At 39.1% G+C, this 22,782-nt stretch overlaps 1 protein-coding gene across 7 annotated transcripts in view; it reads left to right on the top strand.

The window, feature by feature from the left end:
- The window catches only part of CFAP44 (cilia and flagella associated protein 44), a 124,518-nt gene that overhangs the window by 17,537 nt on the left and 84,199 nt on the right, over nucleotides 1–22,782 (top strand). For all 7 annotated transcript variants that reach the window (XR_011249206.1, XR_011249199.1, XR_011249208.1 and 4 more), the window contains exons 7-15: nucleotides 542–758; nucleotides 2,422–2,536; nucleotides 5,397–5,561; nucleotides 8,340–8,495; nucleotides 9,208–9,255; nucleotides 9,865–9,964; nucleotides 10,626–10,720; nucleotides 14,208–14,417; nucleotides 15,029–15,139. Coding sequence is in view for 2 of the 7 variants with exons in the window: in XM_069553377.1 (XP_069409478.1) it covers nucleotides 542–758; nucleotides 2,422–2,536; nucleotides 5,397–5,561; nucleotides 8,340–8,495; nucleotides 9,208–9,255; nucleotides 9,865–9,964; nucleotides 10,626–10,720; nucleotides 14,208–14,417; nucleotides 15,029–15,139 (1,217 nt within the window). In the remaining 5 variants the exon portion in view is untranslated. The remainder of the gene's footprint in view (nucleotides 1–541; nucleotides 759–2,421; nucleotides 2,537–5,396; nucleotides 5,562–8,339; nucleotides 8,496–9,207; nucleotides 9,256–9,864; nucleotides 9,965–10,625; nucleotides 10,721–14,207; nucleotides 14,418–15,028; nucleotides 15,140–22,782) is intronic.

The raw sequence follows: 22,782 nt of genomic DNA, 5'->3' as shown, positions 1-22,782 counted from the left end.
CATTTCCTTCTCCAATGCATGAAGGTGAAAAGTGCAAGTGAAGTCGCTCAGTTGTGTCCGACTCTTAGCGACCCCATGGACTGCAGCCCACCAGGCTCCTCCATCCATGGGATTTTCCAGGCAAGAGTCCTGGAGCGGGATGCCATTGCCTTCTCTGGTGGTGACCTGAGTATCTCTTTATTTTCCTGTCGGTCTTTCGGTTCTCAGGGGCAGGGCTTTGCCCCGGTTTCTTCCCTCTCTTACAGATTCAAGAAGAGCTGCTTCATAAAATAGAATATATTCTCAATGCATCTTTCTCAGGCAAAATGTGGTTAAGACTTCTTCACCCTTACCCCTTCCCTCCATATTGTGTAATACATTCTCCAGCCAGAGGTGATGAATGGTTTTGAAATTGTTTCTTTATGGGATTCTTGACATTCTTCCACCAACGCACATCACTACGGGCGTTCTCTCTTGCTTTTTTATTTTTGAAATAATATAGTTTTGAAAGTGAAGTGCTATCTCTGTTATTAGACTCCCATTCATCTCCTCATCCTTTCAGATGGAACTGATCTGGCCTATGCGTACGTGGACTTTAACTTCGATGGTACCCTGCTGGCTTCTGTCGGTGGCAGCCCTGATCACACCCTGACCATCTGGAACTGGAAAGAAGAGAAGCCTATACTGAGGACAAAAGCTTTCTCCCAGGAAGTTTTTAAGGTTACTTTCAATCCTGAAGACGATGAGCAGCTCACTACCTCGGGATCAGGCCACATCAAGTAGGTTGTGCACATGATACAGATGCTAGTTGTTTATTGTTAGGACCTTTTCTAAGAGGTTTGATCAGCTGCACTGCAGACAACTTTTGCTGATGTTAACATTATGATACTTTTTAAATGTGTTATGTTGAAAACTAACTATAGTGCAGCTTTTCTAGCTAGTTATGGAGATTTTATTACTGAAAACAGCACAGATGAAAGAAGGGCTTTGAATTTAGCCTGCCGCCTTCTTATAGGCTTCACTTCCCAAGAGAGTTTGTGTAATGTCTTGCTAACACTGGCGTGCTGTGTCCAAGTTCATACTGTCTTTCAGATCCACTATTCAGTGTGGTGAAATGATTCTGTATGATGGACAAGTCATTTTGATGTCTCTGAACTCGGTCTTCACTTGTGAAATGAGAGTCATAACAGAGAGTTGTATTCTTGACACCTGACTCTTAATACTAAATGGTAGCAGAGCCTATTCCTGATCTCTGATATCTGGGTATTTTCACTGTATCACACACTGTTCTTTGTTCAGGATGAAGTGATTTTGTCTTTTATTTAACAACCTTCTGGCACTACTCTCAAGCTGCCCATAACTTGCTTCCAGTGTCTATGAGAAGTAATCTATCCTAAATTATTTTTATTCCAACTTAAAACTGGTCTTTTAAAAATATAGAATAATTGAACAGATTTTTGAATCTTGAGACGTCTCAGCTAACTCTCTGCTAACTATAGGTTGAAAATTTTTAATTTTCCTATTGCTTACTAAAGTGTACATTTTCTATGTACTATATCTTTGGAGAAAGAGAAACTTTAAAGGATTTCATGTGTGATGTGGTATAAAAAGAAATGCAGAGGAAATGGAAACATATGATCAAGGACCTACCACAGCCTCTGAGAAGGATGTTGATTGTTTAGGCTCTTGGCTTCATATTATTAACTTGTTAATACTGCCCATTATCTATTTTACATCCAGTTGGTAGGTCAGATTCTTTTTTCAACATAATTTTCTTCATTCTGACTATTCATTTGTTTAGGTTATAAACAAGATATTAGTAACTTAATATTTATTGATTTTATGTACTAGACACTCTTCTAAGAGTTTTTTTTCAACAATTTCATAAGGTTGGTGCAAATAATATTCTCATTTTACACATAAAAGAAGGAAGATACAATGTGATCAAGAAAAATTACTCAAAGTTACACAGCAAGTAAATTAGAATTTTTGGAGAATGTTTACATCCTCTGAAGCGGTACTGTGTAGTAGAACTTTCTTCCAGGGTGGGAGTGTCCTGTGCTGGTCAGTCTAGAGACACTGACCACGTGCAGCTACTGAATTCTTGAAACTGGTTGGTCTGAATAAAACACTAATTTTTAAATTTTATTTAATATAATTACTTTAAATAAAAATAGTCAAACATATGGCTATTGCATAGGACAACACAACTCTGAAATGTAAGATTGACAAAGGCAGGAAATTTTTTCTTTTTGGACTATTTTGCTTGATGCTGAATTCATGTTGCCTAGAGCTTTGCCTGACAGGTAGTTGATGCTTAAAACAAATGAACTGAATGAATAGATAAATGAACTAATATGTGACTTTTAAATATGTAAATGGTTGACATTAAAGTTAAAGTAAGATTTCTTTTGGGTACATTCAATCTCTCATTGTTTGCAGGTTCTGGCAAATGGCTCTAACATTCACTGGCCTCAAACTTCAGGGTTCACTGGGTCGATTTGGCAAAACAGCCACTACTGATATAGAAGGTTACATGGAGCTCCCAGATGGGAAGGTGAGTACAGGCTATTCTACAATAATGAAATTAATGAAATGAAGTGATGTACATGCATGAAAGCATGCTATACAGTCTAAAAAGCATTGCCAATATTGTCAATAATAGATACTATAATTGTAAATATAATGAGCATTTAATTTTGCCTTTTCAGATTATCAGTTTTAATTCTGTGAAACTAGTCCACATGTACATATCGTTTTGTCTTTACTAAATATTATATGTACATGGAAAGTATGCAGGCATTTTCATATATTAATGCAGTGACATACTTGTCACTTTTAATTTTAATTATGTCATGGAGTTGCAATGTCTGTAGTGTTTCCCTCCTGTCTTCTTCGCCATGATGCTTCAAGAGGATTTACTGGGTCAAAGGTTATACAGTCTTACAGCTTTTGTTTTTATTACCAGATTATTGCAGAGTGTCAGACACAACTGAGTGACTATCATTCACTCACTCATTCACTATTATTCAGGAAGATTGAGACACTTTATAGTGATATCTGCAACACTGCAAAGTTTTTTTAAAAAAGCTTTTAATTTTGTATTGGGGTATAGTTAATTAACATGTTGTGATAGTTTCAGGTGAACAGCGAAGGAACTCAGCCATACATATACATGTATCCACTCTCCCCCAAACTACCCTTCTATCTAGGCTGCCATGTAACATTGAGCAGAATTCCATGCGCTATACAGAATTCCAACAAAGTAGGCTGTTGTTGGTTATCCATTTTTAAAATAGCAGTACAATGTTGCAATTTTAATCTATCATTTTAGTCTTTTCTTCTTATAAAACTTATAGACATATTGCCTGTAGGATAAAATTTCCATTAATATGGTATTTGGCTTCCTAGTAGGTTGAGTTGTGGGCTTCCCAGGTGGTTCTAGTGGTAAAGAACCCACCTGCCAATGCAGGAGACATGAGACGTGGGTTATATAGTATTTGTGATCATCTCAAGTATAAGAAAGTGCCAATATACAAATACTACTCTGAGAAACCAAATGGTCTAGTCATTGCCTAGTGGAAAATTATCAATTTGAAATAATGATATATGGGAGGAAATAAAAAAGCCTTGGGTGCTGGCCAAATCATTAATTATATATCTAAACCTATAAGATGATGATACATCATTCTAGCTTCAAATTCTGCTAAGAATTAGGCTAAGATAAAGATCATTAAAAACTTGGTTTGAGATATATCTTGAAAAGGCTCAGTAGAGTTGGTGTAGATGTAGGGGAGAAAAGAAGTCATTTTAAATGAGAGCCACAAAAGGAAATAGTTAAGAGTAAATATTACATATTTACAGGATTAGTTTGGAGCACTCATCTTGGGAAAGAGTGGGAAATTAGATTGAAAAGTATGGCAGGCTCCTAATGTACAAGGACTTGAACAGTCAGGTGGAACTATTAAGCATTGGAAGAGCAGAGATACAAGCGGAAAAAGTTATTTATAAGCTTGGCCACAAAATGCCAAGCAAGTTAGGAAAATGGAGTCATGGAGATGAGCTCAGAGGAAGATGCTGCTTTTATCCAAGAAGAGATGATGAGAGTCTGGACTCTTCTCAGGACAAATGGAAACGGAAAGCTAGACATGAGTGACATTTCAGAAAGGAATGAGTGATATAGACTTTAGTGACTTTGGGTGGCTTTAGTTACTGGACGGAAAAAAAGCAAGTCTAAAGAAAGACAAGTGGCCTGAGGCTCGACAGATAGAATAGATAATAGGCAGGCTGGAGAAATAAACAAAGACTGAGTAAGGTCCTAAGTGACTCTCAGTGAGAGGGCCATGGGGCTGCTGAGTCCTCGAGCAGGCACGCAAGAATTAGATCAGAGTTCCCCAAAGGACATTTCATGCAGTATTCTTTTACACAGAAGCTCTCTGATAATAAGACTTTCCTGGTCGAATTCCTTTGTACCTAAAAACTTCTTACAGTGATTCCCAGTGAACACTTCTGTATTAAAGCTTCCAAGGGATTCTAGAGAAAAGAAACTTGTTTGACTTTGTTTATCCTAGCATATGTCTACTGAGGCAGTGTTAATTGAGTGCCTGGTTTAGAACCCTGACTCCTGGGTAATTTGGGGCAAGGTAATTAATATGCTTCCGTTTTCTTTTTACTTTGTAGGATGGGGGATAATAATAGGAATTCCATTGGCCCTATGGTTTCTTTGTGCCAGTGAGAAAAACTGTGCCCAACCTGTACAACTGCACATGGTATCCTCAATAAATGTACCTAGTTCATATGGTTTTTAGGATTAAAGAATAATGTGTATTAAGTGCTCAAGCAGTGCTTGGCGTGGAGTCAATATTCAATCAGTATTCCTTACTATGTAATAGTAGTTCAGTTATCTTAAGAGTTGGTGTTTGGTGCTACATATTTTGGGATGTGCTGGATTAAACACATTAATGTGAGGTGGTTCCAGATAATTATCCTTGTTTGAAATTGGATATTGTTCTGCTATAATTTGCAGTAATGGCCTCACAATTTATCAAACATCTTTTATAACATTTGATTATTATCACTCTCATCTATCAAGAACTTTAAACATATCTCTAAATTTTGACCCAGTAGTTCCACTCCTGGGTTATGTCCTTAAGAGATGTACAAAGAAATCTGCAGATGTGTTTGAAAATTTAACCACCAACATACTGCCTGACATCATTATATAAAACTACATATTGTGATAAGTGGTTGTTTCTGGGGTAGTGAATTTTCTTTGCTGTATTTTCTTGTTTTAAAAATTGAAAATTTTATTTTCATAACCAGGAACAAATCTTTAAACATTTCTCATTAGCTATTTGAGGCAAATATATATGTTTTTCTGTCTCAAGTACATTCTGTCCTTTCCTCACACCTGCCAGGTGCTTTCAGGGTCAGAATGGGGCAACATGCTGCTTTGGGAAGGAGGTCACATCAAAGTGGAGCTGAGTCGAGCTGCAGGCAAGCCTTGTCACCAGGGTCCCATTAACCAGATAATGCTGGACGAGGGCGAAGTCATCACCATTGGGTCAGATGGATGTGTTAGGGTAAGTTTTCTCTAAACTTGAACAGTAGCACCTGCATCAAAGTCTTGTAGGTGACCCTATGGGTTTTATCAGATTTTTATTTCTCACAAAGGTCACTTGAAGAAGGGCCAACTCATTTTAAGTAATGCTTCTCTTGTGGTAGATTTATAGTTGCTAATTCATGTCTGACTCTTTGTCACCCTCTTGGACTGTAGCATGCTAGGCTCCTCTGTCCTCCACTATTGCCTGGAGTTTGCTCAAACTCATGTCCATTGAGAAGGTGATGCTGTCTAACCATCTCATCCTCTGCCACCCTCTTCTCCTTTGGCCTTCAATCTTTTCCCCAGTATCAGGGTGTTTTCCAATGAGTCGGCTCTTTGCATCAGGGGGCCAAAGTAGTATAGCTTCAGCATCAGTCCTTCCAGTGAATATTCAGGGTTGATTTTCTTTAGGACTGACTGGTTTGATCTCCTTGCAATCCAAGGGACTCTCAAGAGTCTTCTCCAACACCACAGTTCGAAAGCATCGATTCTTTGGTGCTCAGCCTTCTTTATGATCCAACTGTCTATGTAAATTCTAGTCAACATTCATTAATATCTTGCCACTTTCTGAGGGGACCTTTTGTTATTTTGATTCTGTTGTTGAAATAGTAGCTTTGGAAAATGAATTAGCACAATATTAACAGTGGACTCCAATGTCCTTCCAAAATGCCTATTATAAATGGGTCACTTTCTAGGGACAATAAGGCCAAACATTTATTTATTCATTTATACTGATTTTACCAATTAGGAATACACAGGTGAGCTGATGGGGTTTGCCAATGGATGCTGCCCACCCATTACCCACTATACTAATGAACTTGCTTGTCCTCACCCGTGGACACCGCCCTGCCCACAGGACTAATCTGGGACATTGCTTCTGCGTCTTGGTCTTTCTGGCTGTAGTCACACCTCTTCTTCCGTCCCCCATGTGTAGTTGCCCTGCTGTTGCTGGCCAACCTGTAGTCTTCTGGTTTACTTTGTGGTCCCCTCAGTATGTGTTTCTTCTGGGGCCTTTCATAAGAAAATATTCTTAAGGTAGTATTCTCAGGACATTCTTTCAGTTCAGTTCAGTCGCTCAGTTGTGTCTATTTGTGACGCCATGAACTGCAGCACGCCAAGCCTCCCTGTCCATCACCAACTCCCGGAGTTCACTCAGACTCACGTCCATCGAGTCGGTGATGCCATCCAGCCATCTCATCCTCGGTTGTCCCCTTCTCCTCCTGCCCCGAATCCCTCCAAGCATCAGAGTCTTTTCCAATGACTCAACTCTTGGCATGAGGTGGCCAAAGTACTGGAGTTTCAGCTTCAGCATCATTCCTTCCAAAGACATTCCAGGGCTGATCTCCTTCAGAATGGACTGGTTGGATCTCCTTGCAGCCCAAGGGACTCTCAAGAGTCTTCTCTAACACCACAGTTCAGAAGCATCAATTCTTCGGTGCTCAGCCTTCTTCACAGTCCAACTCTCACCTCCATACATGACCACAGGAAAAACCATAGCCTTGACTAGACGGACCTTAGGAAGTGGTATTATCAGGAGTAAGACCACTTTTTTTTTTTCAACTATCTGAGGTTACTCTGACACTTACTGAGCTTACTTATGGCTCAGACAATATATTAGAGCCATGTCTTCCACAGTTTGTCCTCTTACCGTTGGCTCTTTGAACCCCTGTTAAGTTTAATTTTGTTCTGTTATGCTCATTTCTCTGAGAATCTTTTATGTCCTTTATTGTATTAAACAATACATTCACTATCCTTCCAAAGCATATGTCACCCCAAATACATCAAGATAGCAAGTGGAGGAAAACTTCAAAGAAGTTGGATGCTTCACAGAGGATCCCTTCATGGCCATCACTAATTTCTAAGCTTGCTTCCCCTTTGCAAAGCCCACCCTCAACTCTTCAGTCTTTTATATTGTAAATCTCTACCTCTCGCCCTTTAGGAAAAACCCACTCCAACTCCCAGGAGTTAGTCTGACCCTAGGACACGGGACTCTCCTCCACGAGGGTACTCAATGGGACAACACCAGTCCTTCCCAAGTCTGAGTTGCTGAGTCTAGGATGATGTAGCAGGATGTGTCTGCAGAACCATCCAGCCTGGGCTTTGGCATTTCCCAGAGAAAGTCCCTCTGAGTCTCTCTACCACATTAAAAACTGTGCTGCCTCCTTCTTCCCCAGTGTTCTTTTGGTCTCCTCTCCTAAGAACAACAGTCGTTACCTGAAGAGTACAGTCTAAATCCATGATAAGGAAGAGAAACATTATCTCATGAAGACATTACCTACATCTTTTTTCCCCCCCCTGCTTAATGAAGATTGTGCTTGAATCATTCAGCAAGAAGATCTATGTCTCCTTTCTAGGGTCCCACGGGTCTAATATAATACAAGGCTTGTCATAATGTTTTAGTGAATGACTGAACCATTTATTTCTTACAGCCACTTTATATGCAGAAAGACCTAATAGAAACTTTGAAATAAAGTTTACTTTGGGCAAACTAGAATTCTTATTCAGAACGGACTTTTTCTCACTAATCTCCATAAATAAGAGGAAATTATGATAATTCATTATTTCTCAGAGTACAATCTCAGAGGTTAGGTTTTGTCTGGTGTTTTAATTATATTTACTCATCATTAATTTTCATGAAATAAGAAATGACTTAAAAAAATGGGGTCTTTCCTGGCATAGAAAATATATATCCATTCTGACTTAGAAAATACATATTCAGAAACTGCTAATTCATTAAGGTATTTTCTTATTTTTTAAGATATGGGATTTTGAGACTATAGACACTGCTGATGTTATAGATGAGACTGGATTACTAGAGATTGAACCCATTAATGAACTTCAAGTAGATAAGAATGTCAAACTCTTCTCTATGATAAAAATGAATGAAGTTGGAAATAACTTTTGGTTGGCTCAGGTAAGCTACACTGTTTTCTCTTTGCTCTTTAAAGTTATCTGGACATAAACTTAACATAGTATTATAGTTTACTGTCACTGTAAATCCACAGAACTATCAAGACTGCTCTTGATAGTATAATGAAGAGTTCCCTGAATTCTGACATTTAGAAGTGAAGTGAAGTGAAAGTCACTTAGTTGTGTCTGACTCTTTGCAACCCCATGGGCTATACAGTCCATGGAATCCTCCAGGCCAGAATACTGGAGTGGATAGCCTTTCCCTTCTCCAGGGGATCTTCCCAACTGAGGTATTGAACCCAGGTCTCCTGCATTGCAGGTGGATTCTTTACCAGCTGAGCCACAAGCGAAGCCCAACAATACTGGAGTGGGTAGCCTGTCCCTTCTCCAGTGGATCTTCCCAAGCCAGGAATTGAACTGGAGTCTCCTGCACTGCAGGTTGATTCTTTACCAACTGAGCTATCAGGGAAGGCTAATATTTAATTGACCTATATTTTACACACAGAAAACCAGTTAGCATTTTTACTATGTTAAACTGACTACAAGGTTTATGAGATTGCTTTATTATGTGGTTGCTATTATTAAATTTCAGTCACACTTTAAAATATATGTAAGTGTTGCTATTGTTGGTCCTTTAAATCATAAAAAGAAAATCCTTTAATTTGATAAAATTTCAAAATGGTGAACAGTATATTATTGAGTATTTAATTTTTTAGGATTCCAATGGAGCCATATGGAAGCTTGACCTTAGCTTTTCAAACATTGTAAGTTGCCTGTTTTTCTCATTTGTTTCAAACTCTCATAGTAAAATGGTCGTTATTCTTCTTTAAAAGATACTTTATCTTTCTCCATATTTGATCATTGTTCCCATCAAAAACTTGCTCAACATATCCAAAGAATTTGTATTCTCTGTCTTTCTCTTGTTACGATTTTACATAAAAATTTTTATATGAAAAAGATTCTATCTCATTAAAAAATTTACAGGAAAAGTGGCAATGACAATGCCTAACATTTTTTAGTGCTTTATAGTTTTCATAAACATTTGACATTTTAATGTATATTATCTCAAATAATCTTCTCAACTGCTCAGTTTTGTAGGGAGGCAGTTTCTATCATCTCATTTTACTGATGAGGAAATAGAAACTGGCATTTGAAGTTACTTGTACCAAATCACACAGCTATCAAGTGTAAAGCCAGTATTCTCTTTCTCCTAATTCTGAACTTCAGCGTTCTTGCTATCTTATAATGCCTTTTCTCATTTCTATTCAGATGAAGTCATACATGACACCGAGTTCTATTTGCATTTCTTTAAACTTGGCTTTAATTCTATATTAACCTGACTTTGAACTCTAATAGAATCTCTCTGTTATCAGACCCAAGACCCAGAATGCCTGTTCTCCTTCCATTCTGGAGCCATTGAAGCTTTGGCCGTCTCTCCTGTCACTTACCTCATGGCCACTACCGGCTTGGACTGTAAGTAAGAACTCATAGCTGGCCTTTTGTGTGTTTTACTTTCAGTACATTTTAAAATGTGTTTGATTAAAGCATTTGAGAATTTTTCCAAAAGGGAAGGCTCCTGATACTAATGAGGTAAGTTTTTGCAGAGAGGAAGGGCCCAGAATATAGCAGCCTTGGTTATTGTGAGACATAAAAGATATGTCAGTAAATTACTCATGAAAATACCATTCATCTTGGTATTCTCCACAGCAGTGCTTTTCCTGTTCTTTCCATGTCCTTTCTTTCTTCTTGACTTATGGTAAATCTGTGTGGACTGTGAAAGGTGAAACTGACTCCCTAGTCAGTCAGCAGTTGCTCTCTTTAGTACAGTTGTCTCTCAGTGTCTGTGGTGGTGGTGGGGTTGGTGCCAGGACTCCACTGATACCAAAATCCATAGATGTTCAAGTCCCTTTTATAAAATGGCATAGCATGTATTCATGTTTATAAATTACCTGACTGAGGGTATACATGTAAAATTTTAACTAATGTAGAGAAAGACTACGTCAGTTGATTTTCTATGACATTTCTTGCTATAGTGCTTAGATATAAAGTGAACCATGGTAATTAGAGCTGTTACATATATATATATATATATACTATATATATAACTCATTTCTTTAAAACTGTCTTTCTATAGGCTCTATTAGATGCTATGACTTTGCTGGCAAAACTCCTTTGCTTCAGATGAAATTCAAGCAAGGAGGTACTGCCCTTGCTTGGGTACCACGGCTGGTAAGCTTATTATAATGGATTTTACTAAGAATCTATTTGTAAATATGATATATCAGTCCTATTTCTTAGAAATATAGATATTTTATGACTCTGGATCTTAGAGCAGAATAAAAATTCAAACTTAGTTTGTCCATTCAGAATATGATAGAAATCATATCATGACTTTGCTATTGTGTTTTTAATGAAAAGTCTATCCTTATGCCACCTAAAGTTTAGAAATAATTTTGTGTTAAAAAGTAATTACCTGATAGAACTTTGTGTATCTATCTTCTGTTTGACTCTGGTTCATTTTATATACTTCTAGAATGTCTACAATGTGCTGGGCCTATTTCTAGATTCTGGGAATATAGCAGTGAACAAAAAGACAAAATACTTGCCAGCATGAACCTTTACCCCAATAGGAGAATGTTACACCCCCATGGGAGATGGTGGGAAGGACAGACAATAAACAAAATAAGTAAACTTATGTGATATGTTAAATAATGGGAAAAAATTAGACCTTTGTTCTAGTTGTCTGTTGCTGTGTAGTAAACCACTCCAAATGTAGTAGCATAAAAAAAGCAATCTTTTTTCTGCTCACATACTCCAGTTTGGGAAATCAGACAGGTGACAGCAGGGATGGTTTATCTCTTCTTCACAGTATCATGGCTTCAGTTGGGGAGATTTGAATGGTTGGGGCCTGGAGTCATCTAAAGGCTTCTTTGTCCCAAGTCTGGCACCTGGGTTGAAGGCTGGGTTAAGCTGTGATGCTAATAGGAGTGCTTACCTGAAGCCCATGCCAAACAGAGAGGTCATTATCACAGCATGGTGGCCTCAGAGCAGTCAAACTTCTTCATGGTGGCTCAGGGCTCCAAGATCTTATGTTCCAACAAAGAAGGCAGAAGCTGCTGTCATTTCATGACCTGGCCTTAGGAGTCACATATTATCACTTGTACTATACTCAGGGGATGAAACAGCCACAAGCACCACACAGATTCATGGAGAGAGGAAGTTCAACTATCTTTCTATGGGAGGTATATCGAAGAATTTGCAGCCATGTTTTTATAAAATGTCATGGGAATATTTAGGGAATGGTTTATCCTTAATCCTTTGAGTTGAAATCAAAGAGAAAATGTTCCAGGCCCAAAGTAAATGTAGAGGTGGCTGAAATGGAGGGGACTTTCATGATGGGATCAAGATCAGAAGGAGAACTCAGGGCAGGAAATAGAAGCAGAACAATGATGAGGCTAGATTAAGTAGGAACCGTGGAGTATTGTGGAAAAAGGAAGAGAGTTCCAGAATGACATCTATTTCTGCTTTATTGACTATGCCAAGGCCTTTGACTCTGTGGATCACAATAAACTGTGGAAAATTCTGAAAGAGATGGGAATACCAAACCACCTGACCTGCCTCTTGAGAAACATATATGCAGGTCAGGAAGCAACAGTTAGAACTGGACATGGAACAACAGACTGGTTCCAAATAGGAAAAGGAGTACATCAAGGCTATATACTGTCACCCTGCTTATTTAACTTATATGCAGAGTACATCATAAGAAACGCTGGACTGGAAGAAGCAGAGGCTGGAATCAAGATTGCCGGGAGAAATATCAATAACCTCAGATATGCAGATGACACTACCCTTATGGCAGAAAGTAAAGAGGAACTAAAAAGCCTCTTGATGAAAGTGAAAGAGGAGAGTGAAAAAGTTGGCTTGAAGCTCAACATTCAGAAAATGAAGATCATGGCATCTGGTCCCATCACTTCATGGGAAATAGATGGGGAAACAGTGGAAACTGTCAGACTATTTTTTGGGGCTCAAAAATCACTGCAGATGGTGACTGCAGCCATGAAATTAAAAGACGCTTACTCCTTGGAAGAAAAGTTATGACCAACCTAGATAGCATATTGAAAAGCAGAGACATTACTTTGCCAACAAAGATCCGTCTAGTCAAGGCTATGGTTTTTCTAGTGCTCATGTATGGATGTGAGAGTTGGACTGTGAAGAAGGCTGAGCGCCGAAGAATTGATGCTTCTGAACTGTGGTGTTGGAGAAGACTCTTGAGAGTCCCTTGGACTGCAAGGAGATCCAACCAGTCCATTCTGAAGGAGATCAGCCCTGGGATTTCTTTGGAAGGAATGATACTAAAGCTGAAACTCCAGTACTTTGGCCACCTCATGCCAAGAGTTGAGTCATTGGAAAAGACTGATGCTGGGAGGGATTGGGGGCAGGAGGAGAAAGGGACGACAGAGGATGAGATGGCTAGATGGCATCACTGACTTGATGGATGTGAGTCTGAGTGAACTCCGGGAGTTGGTGATGGACAGGGAGGCCTGGTGTGCTGTGATTCATGGGGTTGCAAAGAGTCGGACACGACTGAGAGACTGAACTGACCTGAACTCCTGGGCATCCCTCTGTTCTCAGCTCTACCGTATCTTCCTTAAGGAAGCTCTGAGTCTAGGTCAGCTTTCTTTGCTATACATTCTCAGAGAATGTTTCTTTCCTTTAACACTTATTTAAGTTTATAATTCCACATTCCTTTGTGTGGTTGATTAATGAAGCTCCAATACTTTGGCCACCTTATGTGAAGAGCTGACTCATTGGAAAAGACCCTGATGCTCGGGAAGATTGAAGTCAAAAAGAGAAGGGGATGGCAGAGGATGAATAGATAACATCACCAACTCAATGGACATGGATTTGAGGAAACTTCAGGAGATAGTGGAGGACAGAGGAGCCTGGTGTGCTACAATCCATGGGGTCACAAAGAGTAGGACATGACTTAGTGACTGAACAACAACAGTATGTCCTCCCACTCAGCCATTAATTTGTGGAAATGGATTGAGGCTGTTTCTGCTTACTCTTGGGTTGCTGCTGCTGGGTCTCTGGCACATAGTAGATAAATTGTCCTTGTTTACTTCTCTCATGGTCAGCAGTGATAATAGACTGTCCTAGAAGAGATGGAGTTTACCATAGCAGTATAAGGAATTATCGATGGGCCCTTTTAGTTCATTATTTTAGTTCATTATTTAGTTAAATTACTGTAGTCTAAATAAAATACAGAAAATTCTCCAGGCAAGAGTCCTGAAGTAGGTTGCCATTTCCTTCTCCAGGGGGATCTTCCTGACCCAGGGATCGAACCCTGGTCTCCTGCATTGCAGGCAGATTCTTTACCAACTAAGCTACTAGGGAAGCCCAATTATTTAGTTAAATTACTTAAGTCTAAATAAAATACAGAAATATCTGTAATTTGCTCAGTCATGTCTGACTCTTTGTGATCCCATGGACTGTAGCCTGCCAGGTTCCTCTGTTCATGGCATTTTCCAGGCAAGAATACTGGAGTGGTTGCCATTTCCTTCTCCAGGGGATCTTCCTGACCCAGGGATTGAACCTGGGTCTCCTTCACTGCAGGCAGATTCTTTACCATCTGAGCTACCAGGAAAGCCCATAATGCAGTGTAGCTCTCTTAAGTAACTAATTTTGGAAACCTTGCATTTCTTTTTTGTCCAAGATAAGCTATGGTGGAGCACAGATTACTGCAGGATTTGAAGACGGCGTTGTTCGAATTCTTGAACTTTATGATCCAAAAGGGCTCACGGTTTTTGTGGGACGGAAGAAAGTTTCGGATGCAGATATTCGTTTGAAACAGGTTTTCAAACCTCATACTGCTGCTGTCACCGCTTTAGCTTATGATTGTGATGGAGAAGTTCTAGCCACAGGGGTAAGGAGTAGATTTCCTTTTGTTTCCTATTGAATTTTTGTGGTTAACCTTGCCTTATTAGTCTTCCTACTTAATGATGTCTTCTTTCCTTATATTTCTTTCCAAGAACATATATCTATTTCTTGTTTTCTTTGTATTCACATTCTTTCAGTATAGTCTGTGCCTGGCTATAAAATATTAAAAATATTCTTACAAATTGAGTTGTAATGCTTATTTTAAATGAACAGAAATTCTCAACTGGGAATAATGCAGCATGCTTTATGTATGGTCAGTGTTTTAAATGAAGAGAATAACCATGTAAATTCATTTTGCATAACTAGGTGAGCATATGCATTGTGGAATTTTTTGTGAATTAATTCATACACAGGTATGGTGATTTTTTTTTTTTTTTTTTTAGAAACACAAGAAAACATGTGACAGGTTTGTCAAACATTCTCACAGGGAAAATGAAGCAAATATTTGAAATAAGAATGTTCCCAGAATAATCTGGGATATATGATCATTATAGGTATAAGTATATAGTGGGTATAATATAGCTGTTAAATACTTCTTTATACTCTCTGGAATATATTTCATAATAATATATATTTGGATATCTCTCTTTTTCTTAGAGTAAAGATAAAACTGTCTTCTTTTTCGAAGTGGAAAGGGGCTATAAGCCTATTGGTTATATTACTACTCCTGGACCTGTTTGCCAGTTAACATGGTCTTCAAGCTCTCATGTAAGTAGTTGTTTGTCTTCATGTTTAAATCTCAATTACTACATAGTGAAGTGATCTGTTAGAAAATAGTGGGTGGAATTACTAGCTCTGCTCTTGGGTCCTGCAGCGAGGGGCCAAGGAAGCTGTTCAGCTTGACTAGTGAAACATCACTCAGGAGCTCCAAGCCACCACCCTCCATACCCTCACTACCTCCTCTCTCTTCCATAATCTAATCGGTCTATTATATCAGACTTTGCTTCAACAACAGAGACTTTATCATGAAACACAACACGTCAGAATATGTTGACTTGGGCCTGGCAGTCCTTCTAACATTAAGTTCATTTCTAAGATCTGAATGTATTTGTCCTCATCTTTATCGCTTTCCTGCTCCTCTGTCTGAATTTCACCTCTATTTTCTTTTCTAACTTTCATTGCCTGTTTCCTAACAGACAATGGTGATTCAGCATTGATTACTAATCTTATTAAATGCCTCTAATTTCCCTAATTTTGATTATAGGATAATTCAGTCACCTGAATGTTGATTGTCTAAGCCAGGTACTGTAGTAGGGTCCTAGCGTAATAATAATAACGATGAACTACATAGAAGTACTATGAGAATTTTGAGGATAGCATCTGTAATTTATTTTAAGAAGTTATATTGTTCTGTGATAGAATTATTTAAGGTTTCACAAGGGAATGTGTGACTAAAATATATCAGTGGTGTAGATAGTATGTACTGTGAATATGGGGCTTTTCTGGTGGCTCAACAGTAAAGAATCTGCCTTCAATGCAGGAGCCCCAGGGAGACACAGGTTCAGTTCCTGAGTCAGAAAGATCCCCTGGAGAAGGGCATGGCAACCCACTCCAGTATTCTTGCTTGGAGAATCCCATGGATAGAGGGGCCTGGCAGGCTACAGACCGTGGGGTTGCAGAGTCGGACACGACTAGAGTGACTTAACTGGCACGTACGCACTATGAATATAGAGCAGGGGAATATCAAGAAAGGGAGAAGTTAACATGTTATGTTATGTTATTCTATCTTAATCTTAAGGAATTGGCAGAATTGAGTCAGAAAGGAGGTGAGTGCAAGTGGTGTAGGTGAAGGGAATGAGAGCTGCAGAAGATGCCCTATGTTCAAGCATGAGCAGTTATGTCACAACATATTTGTGCATCCTTCAATCATTTATCCCGATATCAAAGTTACAAAAAAAAAAGCAGCCCAACATTTTTCAGGAGTTAGGAATGATGGGTGGGGAAGGGGTGGGTTTGACTCTATAAAGGGACAGCTTGAAGGAGATCTTTTTGGTGGTGGAGTAGTTTGTATTTTGCTTGCTATGGATGATTACTTGAATCTGCACCTGTGATAAAATGACATGGAACTATGCACACATTCTATATTAATGTTGATTTCCTGCTTTTGATATTGGGGCATAAGAGGTGACCAGTGGGAGAAACTGGGCAAAGGGTACATGATACCTCTTTGTACTATCTTAGTAACTTCCTATGAATTAATATTTCAAAATAAGACATTTTTAAAGAAGTAAGCAGAAAAGACCCCTCTCTCCCTCCAGCAGGATGAGATGGTTGGATGGCATCACCGACTCAATGGATCTGAGTTTGGGTAAACTCCGGGAGTTGGTGTTGGACAGGGAGGCCTGGTGTGCTGTGGTTCATGGGCTTGCAAAGAGTTGGACACGACTGAGCAACTGAACTGAACTCCCTCCACCAAAAAAGACATTTCAGGCAGTGGTACCAGTTAGCACTTGTATTTCTAACATTGTTTGGGAGTTACTAACGTGAAAGTAAATTACTCTCATTTCACAATATATACATGTATCAAATCATCATGTTGTTCATCTTAAACTTATACAATGTTATGTCAATTATATTACAAAGAAAGTGGGAGAAAAAATAAATTACCATTTGTAGCTGCACACTTCAGTTGTCCAAGTAGCAATAGCTGTTTGCCCCTACCAGCTCCATGGTCAGTCCTGTAACCTTCCTGAATGCATTAAGCTTCTGCCCATTATTTTCTTTTCCAGTAGAGTACATCATTCAAATAACCATTCTACCTGCAGTTGTCACTACTGTGATCACTTAGGCAGTATTTACAGGGGAGAAGTTATAAGGGAGCCAGATGTGAGGCAGGTAGATCTATTGGGCAGCTGTGTTGCAGAGAAGATGACCCCAAGGTGTGGATAAAAGCTAGGTAGAATTGACGAAACTTGATGATTTTTTGAATTTCTGGGGATAATTTTGAGGTTTCTAAATAAAATTCATTGGAGTTTCTCAAAATGTTTTTTTTTTTTTTCCTCTCTTTCCTGTGTTTTCTGAGAGCACCATTTTTCCTATTTCCTAAACCAGGATATCTTTCAGCCATCTCTTCCTGACCTCTGACCACCCTGCTTTACCAAGCCCTGCCCTTGGTTATGCATCTTAAATATCTGTTAAATCTGTCTCTTCTGTGTCCTCTTTGCTCCTCTCTGTTTCATCCATTAAGCTTTGAACTTGATCTTCTCTGCATAAAATGACCTCCCTCTTATCCTGACACACATCAACTCACTATTTTTTAACATACACACATAATTTACTAATGGGGGCTTTCCTGGTGGCTCAGATGGTAAAGAATCTACCTGCAGTGCAGGAGGACTGGATTTGATCCCTGGGTCAGCAAGATCCCTTGGAGAAAGGAATGGCTACCCACTCCAGTATTCTTGCCTGGAGAATTCCATGAACAGAGGAACATGATGGGATACAATCCATGGAGTCTCAAAGAGTCACACATGACTGAGTGACTAATGCTAACTAATTTACTAATATTCTAATAAGGATTTTTATATGTACATATGTAACAGTGATACTGTCCTTACCAGCTTTGAAATTGAGGTATTACTGGCCTTATTTTTGAAAAAAAAAAAAAAAAGTCTTTTATACTCTCTGGACCTGAATTGTTGTTTGTAGGAGGATTTTTAATAATGAATTTCTTCAATAGATATAGAACTATAAACTGCTAAAAAAAGATAACTACCACCCCACAACTTTATACCCAGTGTTAGTATCATTCAAAAATGAAACTAAGTAAACAATAATGTGACTTTTTGGATGAAATGAGCAACTCCTGTTCCCATGCAGCTTTAGGGTCATGTAAATGTTTTAAAGGCAAATGCCCAGCAGAATGTCAGGCTCACATTTCTGCATTTCCTTGTTCTCTGGTATCCTGTGCCCTCAAGTTCTAACTTTCTTGTTGGTTGCTTTGAATTTCAACTTGTGTCTGTTGTTTTTTTTTTCTTCAGTCATTCAGTCGTGCCCAACTCTTTGTGACCCCATGGACTGCAACATACCAGGTCTCTCTGTATCCTTCACATCTCCCGGATCTTGCTCTAGCTCAAGTCCATTGAGTCAGTGATGCCATCCAACTATCTCATCCTCTGTCGTCCCCTTCTCTTCCTGCTCTCAATCTTTGCCAGCATCAGGGTCTTTTCCAATGAGTCAGCTCTTCGCATCAGGTGGCCAAAGTATTAGAGCTTTAGCTTCAGTCCTTCCAATGAATATTCAGGGTTGATTTCCTTTAGGATTGACTGATTTGATCTCTGTGCAGTCCAAGGAACTCTTAAGAGTCTTCTCCAGCACCACAGTTTGAAAGCGTCTATTATTTATGTCTGAGAGAATGCCCAAAGCTCTAGAACACTGCATTCCGTTTGACTTCTAGGTCCCATTCTGTAAGTTGGCCAATGCCCTGAGAAGAAAAAGTGCAAAGAATGTTCACCTCACCTCAACTAGCTTCCCTTTTCTTGCAATCTTGGCTTCAGAGCTATAGTTATACTGATTTCTCTGTGATGTCTTTAGCTAGTTTAGCAAACTTTTCATGTTATTGAATTGTTAGCTAATATATAGCTAATATAGGGGTTTTCATCTGTTTATAAATAAGGTTTGGCTAATATTTTCCTTCTTCATAGTTCCTCAGTTTTGTTATTAAAATTTTTTAATCTCCTAAGATGAATTGTAAAATATCCCTCTTTTTCTATCCTCTTCAAGAGTTTAAATTAAAATTTTAAATTTTTGGCAGACTTGGTAATGTATTCATCAGAGCATAGCATCTGAGGTGATTTTTAAAAGTAATTCAGTGACTTTCATAATTGTGTGTGTGTGTGTGTGTTCAGTCACGTCCGACTCTTTGTGACCCATAGACTGAACCCGCCAGGCTCCTCTGTTCATGATATTTGCCAGGCAGGAATACTGGAGCGGGTTGACATTTCCTGCTCCAGGGGATCTTCTCGGCCCAGGGATGGAACCTGTATGTCTTGTATCTCCTGTATTGGCAGTTGAATTTTTTACCTCTGCACCACCTGGGAAATCATAGTTCTTTTAAAATTTTTAAAGTATGCTGCTGCTGCTAAGTCGCTTCAGTCGTGTCTGACTCTGTGCGACCCCACAGACGGCAGCCCACCAGGCTCCCCCATCCCTGGGATTCTCCAGGCAAGAACACTGGAGTGGGTTGCCATTGCCTTCTCCAATGCATGAAAGTGAATAGTGAAAGTGAAGTTGCTCAGTCATGTCCGACTCTTTGTGACCCCATGGACTACAGCCCACCAGGCTCCTCCGTCCATGGAATTCTCCAGGCAAGAACACTGGAATGGGTTGCCATTGCCTTCTCCATTTTAAAGTATAATTGACATAAATTAGTTTTAAATAAACAACATGATTTGATACTCATATGATGTGCCACATACTGATTGCCACAATAAGTACAGTTAACATCTGTCACTGTACATGAGAACTTTTGAGATCTATTCTCTAAGCAACATTCAAGTCAGCAATATAGTATTATTGACGGTAGTCATCATGCTGTACATTACAGTCCCATGACTTAATTTATAATTGGAAATTTGTACCTTTTGAACCCTTTGCTTTACCCATCCCCAAGCTACTTTGGCAATGACTGGTCTGTTTTCTGCATCTATTTTTTTTTACCCCTTATGATTCCACATACAAGTGAAATCATAGTATATTTATCTTTTTTTCTGACTTATTTAACTTAACGTAACACCTTCAAGGTCTATCCATATTGTTGCAGATTACAAGATTTCATTCTTTTATGGCTGAATAATATTCCATTGTGTTCTATAATCATAATGGAATATTTTCTTCTCTTTCTCCATTCATCCTTCAGTGTACGCTTAGATTGTTTCCATGTCTTAGCTATTGTAAAGAATGTTGTGATAAACATGAGGATGCATGTATTTTTTCAAGTTAATGTTTTCATTATCTCAGGTAAGTAACTGGAAGTGAAGTTGCTGGATTATATGTAGTTCTGTTTAATTTTTTGAGGAATCTCCACATTGTTTTCAGTAGTGGCTGTATTGATTTATGTTACTAACAATAAGCGTTCCCTTTTCTCCACGTCTTAGCCAGCATTTCTTATCTTTTTGATAATAGCTATTTTGGCAGAGGAGCCTGGTGGGCTACAGTTGATGGAATCACAAAGAACTGTGACTGAAGCGACTCATTCTGAGAGGTGTGAGGTGGTTTTGAGTTGTAATTTCCTGATGATTAGTGATGTTGAGCATCTTCTTATGTACTCATTGTCTCTGTCGTCTTTGGAAAAAATATCTGTTCAGATCTTCTGCCCATTTTTTAATTCGATTGTTGGTGCTGCTGCTCAGAGTGCATGCTTAAGGGGCAAGCCCTTCAGTTACAAATGGGGTTAGCAGGGCTCCAGCCTCCTTGCGAATGATGGATCAGGTTTCATGGGGGAAATGGTTTGACAGGACCTGTCCTTGCATGTTGGCTGGTGTGTTTGAGAAACCCACTAGCGGAATGCTTTTGCAGCTTTAATCCTCTTACCTTCCCCCAGACCCCTCTTTTGCATCCTCTCTGTATGTATTCTTCTAGCTATTTTATAACTTGTCTGCACTAATCAAATGCCACTAGGCCCACTCTTGTTCCTCAGCTCTCAGCAGGTCAAAAACCCTGGTGTTTGGAGGCATCTCTGTGTTTACAGACCTTATTTATTAGTCCCAGAACTTTGTGCTTTCTGAGAAAGTCCATAACACCTCAGGCTCCATACAGAACCCTGCCCAGTTCCCTGCTCTCAGTTTCTTAATGGAACATGTATCTTCTGATAAGTCACTTTATAGGAGCTCTGGATACACAGATGACGTATCTGTTCAGATGCAATCATGTAACGTGCTCTGAGCTGCTTCTTCACATTCACCGGGTATATCATAATTTATCGTATGTATGTAGATTTATTTTGGGGTTCTCTATTCTGTTCCATTGATCTTTATGACTGTTTTTATGACAATACTATATTTTGATTACTATAGCTTTACAGAATAGTTTGAAATCAGGTAGTTATGATGCCTCCAGCTTTGACTTCTTTCTCAAGATTGCTTTGGCTATTTAGGATCTGTTATGGTTCCAATCAGATCTGTCCTTGATTTAATTTTGGTAAGCACATTTTTCCCCCCTAGGGAACTTGTTTCTTATTGTCTGTAATTTTCATAATATTCTTAATGTCACAAGATCTATAGAGATTTTTCCTTTTTATTTTTTTATATTGGTTATTTTCCTCCTCCCTCTTGCTAGAAGTTTGTCAGTATTTCCAAGGAACTTTTCACTATATTGATTTTATTTTTTTTTTCATTAAGTTATGTTCTTTTATTATGATCCTATACCTACTGTGGGCTTCCCTGGTAGCTCAGCTGATAAAGAATCTGCCTGCAATGTAGGAGACCCTGGTTTGATTCCTGGGTTGGGAAGATCTGCTGGAGAAGGGATAGGCTACCCACTCCAGTATTCTTGGGCTTCCCTGGTGGCTCAGCTGGTGAAGAATCTGCAGTGCAGGAGACATAGGTTTGATCCCTGTGTTGGGAAGATTCTCTGGAGAAGGGAACGTGTACCCAGTCCAGTATTCTGGCCTGGAGAATTCCGTAGACTATCCTATGGCGTGGCCAAGAGTCAGACACAGCTGAGCAACTTTCACTTTCATACCTACTGTATTAGGGTTTATTTTCTAATTTCATGAGATGGATACTTACATTAGTTATTAATCTTAATATGCATTTTTATGTGCACTTCACTTCGCAAGGATGATATCTGAGCTGTGAAATCCCCCTCCTCTTCTGTGTTCTCTCCTAGGGGCGTGAATCCTGACCTGATTGCTTCTCCTCCCTACCCAACTCCTTGTGGATCTCTTTTGTAGCCTTGGTTGCAGAAGACCTTTCGATTAGTTTCTAGTTTCTTTTCAGTGAGAACTGATCCATATGTAGGTGTTTTTTTTAATGCGTTTATGGCCTGCGTTGAGCCCAGTGTTGTCCTACTCTGCATGTTGTTCTCTTCTAGAAATACTAATTTCTTAGGCAGTCAGTTCAGTTGCTCAGTTGTGTCCAACTCTTTGAGACCCCATGGACTGCAGCATGCCAGGTTTCCCTGTCCATCACCAACTTCTGGAGCTTGCTCTTAATTTCTAAACACATGGAATTTTTACTTTTAAATTATCGATGAAGTGAACGAAGTGTTAGTCGCTCAGTCGTGTCTCACTCTTTACAACCCTATGGACTGTAACCTACCAGGCTCCTTTGTCCATAGAATTCTCCAAGCAAGAACACTGGAGTAGGTAGCCACTCCCTTCTCCAGCGGATCTTTCTGACCCAGGGATTGAA

The sequence above is a fragment of the Ovis canadensis genome, chromosome 1, assembly GCF_042477335.2.
Source record: "Ovis canadensis isolate MfBH-ARS-UI-01 breed Bighorn chromosome 1, ARS-UI_OviCan_v2, whole genome shotgun sequence".
Taxonomy (NCBI): Eukaryota; Metazoa; Chordata; class Mammalia; order Artiodactyla; family Bovidae; genus Ovis; species Ovis canadensis.
Note: the sequence above shows the minus strand (reverse complement) of the source record. Positions and strands in the feature narration are given on the sequence as shown.